Source organism: Rhagoletis zephyria, unplaced genomic scaffold, assembly GCF_001687245.7.
Source record: "Rhagoletis zephyria isolate East Lansing unplaced genomic scaffold, Rhagoletis_zephyria_1.1 Rzeph_scaffold_00038, whole genome shotgun sequence".
Classification (NCBI taxonomy): domain Eukaryota; kingdom Metazoa; phylum Arthropoda; class Insecta; order Diptera; family Tephritidae; genus Rhagoletis; species Rhagoletis zephyria.
The window spans coordinates 761378-770889 of NW_016157122.1; the positions used below are offsets into that span (position 1 = coordinate 761378).

At 34.1% G+C, this 9512-nt stretch overlaps 2 protein-coding genes across 4 annotated transcripts in view; one reads left to right on the forward strand and one right to left on the reverse strand.

Moving 5' to 3' along the window:
- Nucleotides 1–7978, forward strand: part of psq (BTB-domain-containing protein pipsqueak) — an 85510-nt gene extending 77532 nt beyond the window's left edge. For 2 of the 3 annotated variants that reach the window (XM_017620107.1, XM_017620090.1), the window contains 4 exons: nt 1845–2402; nt 3049–3151; nt 3219–3399; nt 4402–7978. In XM_017620107.1, coding sequence (XP_017475596.1) covers nt 1845–2402; nt 3049–3151; nt 3219–3399; nt 4402–4701 — 1142 coding nt within the window. In that variant the 3' untranslated portion in view covers nt 4702–7978. The remainder of the gene's footprint in view (nt 1–1844; nt 2403–3048; nt 3152–3218; nt 3400–4401) is intronic. The other variant, XM_017620099.1, reaches the window with a different exon arrangement.
- Nucleotides 5820–9512, reverse strand: part of LOC108366128 (uncharacterized) — a 9016-nt gene continuing 5323 nt past the window's right edge. Inside the window, exon 4 of the mRNA XM_017620442.1 lies at nt 5820–7202. The gene's annotated coding sequence lies outside the window, so the exon portion shown is untranslated. The remainder of the gene's footprint in view (nt 7203–9512) is intronic.

Sequence of the window (9512 nt, forward strand, 5' to 3'; positions counted from 1 at the left end):
AAACCTTGTTTTCAATATACATATGACCCGCAAAGAATCGTAACAACTCCGTAATTTAACATAACGGATGATAAGATTATTGCAAAAAAATTTTGATAGCGACATAAATTACCCCAATAACTTAACATTTTAAATTTTTTTATTTCTTTAAATTTCAGTAGTATACATATACGGCTTTGTAGAGAACATAGAGATATATTTATTTATATACGTCGGACTTTCTTCTGTTTGCCCATCCATCAGCAGCAGACACTCAACATTTTAATTCAAGTAGAAAGTAACGTAATTTTAATTTAAAACTAATTCAATGAATTAATTAAATACAATTACAATCTGAATTGGCATGGCCAATGCCTAACGCTGACGAGATGACATGATAAGATTAGTAGCTTTATGTCTCTTTTGGATCTACCTAATGGGCAGTAGCGCCGGCGTTTTCAGACGCGCCGGCGTCGCCGCCGCCGCCGATTCTTTTTCAAGTTGACCACGCCGCCGCCGCAAAGCCTGTCGGCGTAAACCTCTAGTACATATGTACATAAATCATGTATATGTATGAACGATTCGAACTTTTTTGCAAACATTGAAGCGTCCGGCCAGAAATGTAAAATATATCGGAATAAAAAGAAAATGTATGTATTTTCTTAACATTATGTTAAATGCTAACATTTAAAAGAAAAAACTTCATAAGTATTCTTATACTTCCTATGAAGTTTTCAAATACTACTGAATGCAATCAACATACTCAAGTACTCTGGAAAAGCGGAACAGTGTTTTATGTAGCAGAGCTCTGTTGAGTAACATTGCTCAGTTCCTCAAATTTATGATGTTCTCTTTTTTTGTTCCTATCTTTTTAAGTACTCCAAAATATATGTTCCATATACTCATGTACACATGTGAAGAGTATTTCTGCTGGTATATTTGCAGTGCTTTAAGATGTATGTATATTAGGGTGCCCATCGAAAATCATTTTTTTGTACGTTAGTACTACATATTTTCAAATTGTGGAAATTATCGATGGTCAAAATTTAAAAAATTCTTTGAAATTCAAGCAAAAATAGCCATTCAAAAACTTATAAATCTAGAAAATCGTATTTTCTGACCTAAATCGACAGGCTGCGACCTCTAAATGGCCTTTAAAAAATCTATAAAAATAGGCAATAATATTTCTCATAAAAAACGAATCAAATTAGGGGGTAGGGTCTGTAAATTTTCAAAAAAAAAAAGCATTGTCGATGGGAAACCTAATCAGCCTCATTGCGAGAGTCGTGCCGAATGCAAGTCGTTTTTCGAGAGTCGAATCGTATCGAAAATTTAGCGCCATTGCCTAAAATTTCCACTCGACTAGTGTATTAAAACGGAAAAACTTGGCAGCACTGCATAGTTTTCGACAATTTTCGTCGTTTGCTTATTTCAGCACGACAGTAGACAATGCTAATGTTGTCGAGTCGTACAATTCAGCCTAATTTACGACTTACGCAATGAGGCTGAATGTATATACTATATAGACCTTCTTTTGTTCGCCCATCCATCAGCAGCAGTCACTCAACATTTGAATTCAGTGAATGAATTAAATCGAATTATAATCTGATGACATGATAAGATTAGAAGCCTCAGGGCTCTTTGGAGTCTGCCTTATGGGCAGTAGCGCCGGCGTTTCTAGACGCGCCGATTCTTTCTGAAGTTGACCACGCCGACAGGCTAGTAAATAACAACTTTCTATACACCACGTAAATGAAGTTCGGTCTAATTGTTGTATATGCATTTGTATATAATTTTATTAAATGCGCATTTCCGTATGTTAAATTATATGCTGTTCATTTGCAAATCGTTTTTTTGTTTTTCAGATATGTATAATTCAGATACTAGTGAGGATTCAATGATGATAGCAAATGGCTCACCTAACGATCAAAATGAGCCTCATTATACTAATTTGGACCAACAACATGTGGATATTAAAGGTCAGTTTAATGGTCCCAAAACTTGGACTCAAGATGATATGAATTCAGCTTTAGATGCATTGAAGAATCAAAATATGAGCCTTACAAAGGCCTCAGTCACATATGGCATACCATCTACCACTTTGTGGCAACGTGCCCATCGTATGGGCATTGAAACCCCAAAGAAGGAAGGTGGTACCAAATCATGGAATGAAGATTCTTTAAATAATGCTTTGGAGGCCCTTCGTTCGGGCCAAATATCAGCAAATAAAGCATCTAAAGCCTTTGGTATACCTTCGTCGACACTATATAAAATTGCACGGCGTGAGGGTATACGCTTGGCGGCACCATTTAATGCTGCTCCAACAACGTGGACTCCGGAAGATTTGGAGCGAGCATTAGAGGCAATACGTGCCGGGCATACGTCCGTTCAAAAAGCCAGCGCCGAATTTGGAATTCCTACAGGTTTGTGTTGTGTTATATAGTTTTATTAAATTTATTTTAATTTTTGGCTTCAACATCATACCAAGGCGAATTCATATAAGGTTGTGTTACCGTAGCAGCTGATTTCAAGGCGAATTGTGCTGATTGTCAAAATTATGTGTTTGTTGTAAATTTTTTGTGTTCTGATTGTCATCTTGCGTACAATTTGTTAGCGTAGTTTTTTTTTTGTTTTTTATGCTGCTGCTATCACCTTGTATGAATTCGCCATACATCATACATTGATCGCTGTTTATAAAATGATTAAACTGTCATTCCTGATATTAATTTGAGCCTTGAAATCGATTGAGTAATGTTCAACCAAGATAAAAAGTTTTGACTAACGCAATTAGAAAAAAACAAGTCTTCCAATAAGGAATCCCATTGAAGTCATTTAAATCGGCTAATTATTTAAAACGTATCTTACAGATTGCTCACTGATTCCTGAGCAAACTTTTCCCTGCGTCAAAGCGTATTTTATCGATCGAATGACGTAATTAAAAAATCTAAATTTCGCTTTTAAACTGTTGATCATCTTCTTTTTGGGTTTCCGACCATTGTGCGTTGTAGGCAAAATAAAAATTATCATAAACTAATTTATAATACTCATTATTTTATATAACTACCAAAGGAACACTTTATGGACGCTGCAAACGTGAGGGTATTGAATTGTCTCGCTCGAATCCAACACCCTGGTCAGAAGATGCAATGAATGAAGCTCTAAATTCAGTCCGGTACGTAACTGCATCATTTCGGTTGCAATATGACTTTTTAAACTAAATATTTATCTTTTTTTTGTAGTATTGGTCAGATGTCCATTAACCAGGCCGCGATTCACTACAACCTCCCCTATAGCTCTTTGTATGGTCGCTTTAAACGAGGAAAATATGACGTGGCTAATACAAGTAGCACCTCCATTAACAACACATCAGGAAATACTTCGGGAAGCATCGAAATTATCGAACATAGTCAAGAAAACTCGGTAAGTTTAGAGACTGTACAGGTAAAGTGTTCAAACAATTACAAAAAGTGTGCAAACCCAGCCAAAACTGAAAGACTGCTTTTGTCCAACCAACGAGGGGGTCTGTTACTCTCGTTATCCAAATAAATTCTAATTGACGGATCTATTTAGATACAGTTTTTGAATAAACTGAGAAGCGCGTTGGAATCCCATGATCGGTCACGTTTTTGACCGCGTAACTGACATTTTTTGCAAAAAATTGGACTTGCTCTTGGCTAAATCCTTATCCCTTCGTCCTGAAATATACTAGCCAGAAATGCGATTGATTTATAAAAAAGAGAACGATAGGTGCGTTCGTTTAAAATCTTCAGTAAAAAACATCCAACAGCAAAATTCGGGCGAAATGTCATCTGTTCTCTCACAAGAGAAATATATCCAAAATAGTACGCGAACAGAAAATTTGCAGAAACGTGCAAGTTAGACGAACAGCTGATAGAATTTGTGTTTACATTCGAAATTGTAAAATTTAAAACGTACGAAAACTCATCACAAAAAGTTTTCCGTGACATAGTTTATTAATTAAACGAATAACTACTTAGTACTTACAAGTTTATTTAGTCGCATTTTATCATTTTAACTTCCAAACCATCAAATTCAATTTTTTGATTTACGTAAATTCCTACCAGCCGTTTTTGATCAGCTGTTTTCCTCTTGGCAAAAGTTCTCCAGCAGAAACTAACAGCAGCTTGCCCTCAAAATGAAATGTCACTTTGCTCTCTCAATTTCCCTTACCTTGGGAAGTTTTTTTCGTCATACACGAATGCAAAAACCTGAAAGTTTTGGTTATCTTTGAACAATTAACAGCTACGCGAACGCAACTTATTTTGAAATATGAGTGTTTTTACTCGTCTAAAAAGTAATTTATGCAACCTCCTGATACGCGGTTTGTTTGTTCATAAATATATTTTTAGTTTTATTTTTTTCTTACAAATAAACGAATGCGTCAATAACTAAATTATAAAGTTACATATGTTTCAGCAACAGTTCCAGTATAGTCCGTCACCACATCAACAGCCTCAGCATGGCGGACAGACTCAATCACAGACGCCTCAACATTTAACTCAACATGTTGTACACATTCAGCAATCACAGACTCATCATCAGCAGCAGCAAGTGCACGCTCAACAGCAACAACATATCCAACAGCAACAAGATGTAGTAACATCCAGCAGCCAAGTGGCCCATAGCAGTGCAGCGGGTGGGCAGCAGCAGCAACAAATTCAACAGATCTATCATCACCATAGCACGCCGGAAAGAAGTTGAGAATCACTGCAACAAGTAGCTAACAGCAACAACAACTCAACATCAACTAACAGCAGCAACAACAAAAGGAAGAAAAGCTCGAAAGGTAAACGTTGAGAAAGGCGCACCAGTGATGTGTTTTTGCCTATAGAGGTTTGCAATAAAAATGTGAAAGAAGACATTCAAAGTGATGATCAAGTTACTACAAGAAAATTGAAAGCGAGAAATATGAAAGGCAACCGCAAAAAGTTCAGAATAAAATTGTTTGCGGGCAATTAGGGATGAATTTGTTTTAGAACGATTCGGTAATTACATGAACTGAACCGAATGAAGATATCACAGTAATAATATTGGCTTAAGAATGATAATACATAGATTGAAATAGATTTGAATTAGCAACTATTAAGTGAAAGCGAATTATGTACCCTTTATGTATTCTATACATAAACCACTTTGAAGCATAATAAATAATAATACGTTCAAATTGACATCATTTAATTAAATGGGGAAAGATATTTCGTAAACTAGTTCAAACACATACAGTTTGTTGTTGGAAATGGAACAAGTTAAACCATTGTAACACTTGAAAACTAGTTCGGCACTGGGTTATAACAGCAAGATTCCCGACAAAAAAAAAAACTTAATAAAAACTGTTAGTGTGTGAACGAAAAACCTAAAAACTATAGAAAGAAATTATGCAAAAGACGTCAGGAGATTGAAAATGGCAAAGTTAAAAACTTTGAGGAGAGTAAAAAAAGTTCAACTGGCCCACTACCCCACGTGACTTAATAAACGAATAAGCAAGAAGGAGAAGAAAAAAGTTAGAACGCTCCCCATTGTAAACAAATCATATATAGAGTTCGAAATAAAGAAAAATAACTCACATCCGATTCTCTCAAATTCGCCAAGAGCTATATATAGCGTTGAATGCGTCTCTTTGTTTCTTCTCTTCGCCGAGGTCCGACCTGTACGAAGAGTCGCTTATATATAGTTCAGGTGTGGGAGGAGACAATAATATTGATCTTCCGTAGTTAAATGCTGTCAATTTGAACCAGGAATGGGCGTTTTTGAATTAATTATTATTCAAATAAAAACCAAACTTTTATTCGTCATTCAAGTAATTTTGAATGGTGAATTTATTTTCATTAGCATCCAAATTCCTTTGAATGACGAATAAACTTTCATTCATCATCCAAATAATTTCGAATGGCGAATAAATTTGTTTGTATTCATCCTTCAAGTATTTTAAAAAGCGAATAAACTTTCATTCACCATTCGAGTAATTTCGAATAACCAATAATTTTCAAAGTAAATGGTCGTTTGCAGGCAGATGTTCGTGTCTACTGATCAAAAAATAAATAAAAATTACTTAGATAATGAATGAAAATTTATTCGTATTTGAAATTTCTTGCATGATTAATAAATATAAATGCATGAAAATTTATTCGTTATTCGAAATTACTTGAGTGACGAATTCAAATTTATTGTAAGTTTTCTTTCATTCAATTATTGATTTTCCTGATTACGCCCATCCGAACTACGTACACAAATGTACAGTGTACTTTTGTATAATTTTGAAACGAATCTATAAAAGGAAGGAAAGATTGTCCACGGGTTCGCTCACAAAAACTTGTATTAACTGCAGTTGAATATCCTTTATAGAAGTCAAATGGATTTTCCTTTTGCATAGTAGAAGAGGAGATGGATTTGAAACATGAATTGTATTTTTGATAATTGAATAGTAGCAAAACTACATACATATGTATGTGTATATTGCATATAAAAAATTTTACCGATATGAAATATTCCAAAATTGAAATGTTTGGAGTCGTGACAAAATTACAAATAAGTTCTTTCACCACTAGCTTTAGTGAGTAAAATAGTTTTTATCTTAAAATAAATACTGTTTTGTCAATCAAAACTAGTAATAATAAACAAATAGGTTTAAATGTATTACATTGACCGAAGAAGTGAATAAAAAAGTATGTAACGGGAATGGAATTATCCGACCAATCTGAGTTGACCGCGACCGCGTAGCTTTTCGTTAAATAATATTATGTATTCGATACTTATGTAGATGCGTAAAATAATGTTGATCATATTTCTTGTAACTATTTAATATGTAAGTTATTTTGTTCCAACACTAATTCATTGAACTGAAATTCAGTATATTTTTTCAGAAGCAATCAAATCAATATTACACAGAAACAGCAAATAAATAAATTGTATCATCATTTCCAAATTAATTGCTAATGCAAAGGTGAAACATCAAAAATTTTAATTATATATATACTATACATAGTTAAATGCAAATACAAAGTATACCGAAAATATTAAATAATCACGAGAGACAGACGATATCATGGTATATGATAACTTATTATAAATATTAATAATATAATATTAAAAAAATACCATCAACATCAGAAATTTGTTGCTGCTGCTTTGAAACTTTGAATAGTAAGAAAACATCCGTGTGGAGTGCTTCACCCACGATGATGATAATCTAATTATAAAACAGACTAAAACATAAAATAAAACAAAAATATAAATGTAGTTATTATTACCATTTACTAAAGCATTCATATTCAAAAAGTACATATATGCGATATAAAAAATGCAAAACTTTTAACATGGCGAGTGTACACTCAAACCCAGCGTTGTCTGCGACAGTATCTAATCAGAAATTCAATTTATAGTGCATAAGAGACAATTCTCGGGTTGAATTTCATACCGTGACGGCATTTCGTGGTCTATTTTCTTTTTTTTTTCTTTTTTCTGATAATTCAGAAATTAGGTAATTATGCTATCCCTTATATACTTATCGATAAGGCAAATCTTAGGTCGAGGCCACGCAATGAACGGCAAAGCGGCGAGCGGCTGAGCGGCATTTCTGTATGGCCACTTCAATAGTATTTTATATATTTCAATTTTAAGCCGCCCTACGCTTTGCCGCTCATTGCGTGGCCTCGGCCTAAGTCTTCTCCGAGCTCTTGCAAAGCAAGTCCAAATTTATAAAAGAAATACGCACGATCCATGAAGTTTCCACACGTGACATATTTGAAAGATAATACCAGTAGCAAAATTGGCAAATTAATCTGAAATGCAATGGGTTTAAGGTATCAAATTTAGGAATGTGTTACATTTGTTTAGTGCTGATTTTGACCTTTCACTTTTGGACGAATAAAAATATGAGATTTTTTTCTTGATTAGGTGTCTGAACAACATGAATTAGTTTTTATTTAAAAGAAGGGTTATGGTCTTTCTATCAGTAGACAACATGCTATAAAATGATAATTAAAACAACACTGTACATAGAATATATTATGGCAAATAAATATGGATGTAAAAATCACAGCTAAGTGAATTTGTTCTTCGGTTAGTATTTATGAAGTAAACATTAAAGTTAAATAGCTTTAAATTGCTCTTATGCGGATTTTTTTTTTTGAACACCACCAGCAAATCTGCCTTTTTCGATGTAGCGTTTTTGTTTGTTAATAGGGCCTTCGCACGAGGCGATTTTCAGGCAACTTTTGCATTCAACTCACGCAGGGTGCACGAAAAAAAAAATTTAATGGCTAAAAATTTCAAAGTATAAAAAAAATAAAATATTCGCCATAAAAAGGCGTTTGCATTGTTCAACTTGTGGAACGGCCTTTCAACTAATCGCTTTCAACAAAGTTGGTCACCAGCCAACATTTAGCTAATCAACTTTTTTTTTTTTCGTGCAACCCTGCGTGAGTTGAAAGCAAAAGTTGAACGCAAAATCGCCTTTTAAGATAAATTAATGAAGTTGTCGTAAACAACTGCGGCAGTATCTAAAATTCAATTCCAGAAATCACATAGCAAATATAAATTAAAATGTTCACTTTTAACTGTAGGGAATGCGAAAGTCGCGGAATTCCTAGCTTGATCACGAACGAAATCGAAAGCAGTTGCCGAGGCTGAAAATCGTATGAAAAAAGCACGCAATCTTGCCAAAACAAAAAAGGCGTCATAGGAATAACAACAGGTCTATTGTGAGATCAGCTCCTTAAATATTATGATAATGACTTAAAATTTTCTTTCTATCAATAAGCTCGTAAATAAAAGGTCTACTATTGGCCAATAAACGAATCATATAATTGCACTAATCCGGGGTTATGCCGTTCAATTGTAATGCGTATTACTTGCTTTGTTTTATAGAGCTCTTAAATTTGCACAAATCGTTTGTGTCGTTTAAAAAAGTTCTTATTAACCCGCATCCATTGTTTGTCTCAAATTGATGCCAATTTCGAAAATATATTAAAATATTAAGAAAAATAGTTAATGTTTTGAATTGCGGCAAATGGGTATACATAGATCTTTCAAGCATATTCACCGCCCTATTCCCACAACACTGACAAAATTCATCGTATGACTACTGTCACAATTATTGCGCCTAAAACACAATAGGCGCGTTCCTTATCTCCCAGAAAACGCCCGAAGTAGTCAGATTTAGTCCAAAAAGCGTTCCTTAACTCGGAAATGACAGCAAAAATGAGAGAGCAACAGTCAGTGAGAGCGACTCATCAGTCCGAAGTAGTCAGATTTAGTCAGAAGAATTTTTCTGGCAAAATCCTGAAAAGTGTCAAACTCAACTGAATTTAAATTAACGGAAATTAAAGAATACGCAAAAAGTGAGAACAATCTAAAAAGTAAAAGAAATGAATTGAAATTGGAAGGAGGCAAAAAATAATTGATATAGTAAGTGTTTATTGTGCTTGTGCTTGTGTGAATGTGTTTTGTACATACATTTCCATTCTTATTTGACGTTAGTTTTGTTGTTGCCATTCTTTGGACTAAAAATTTGG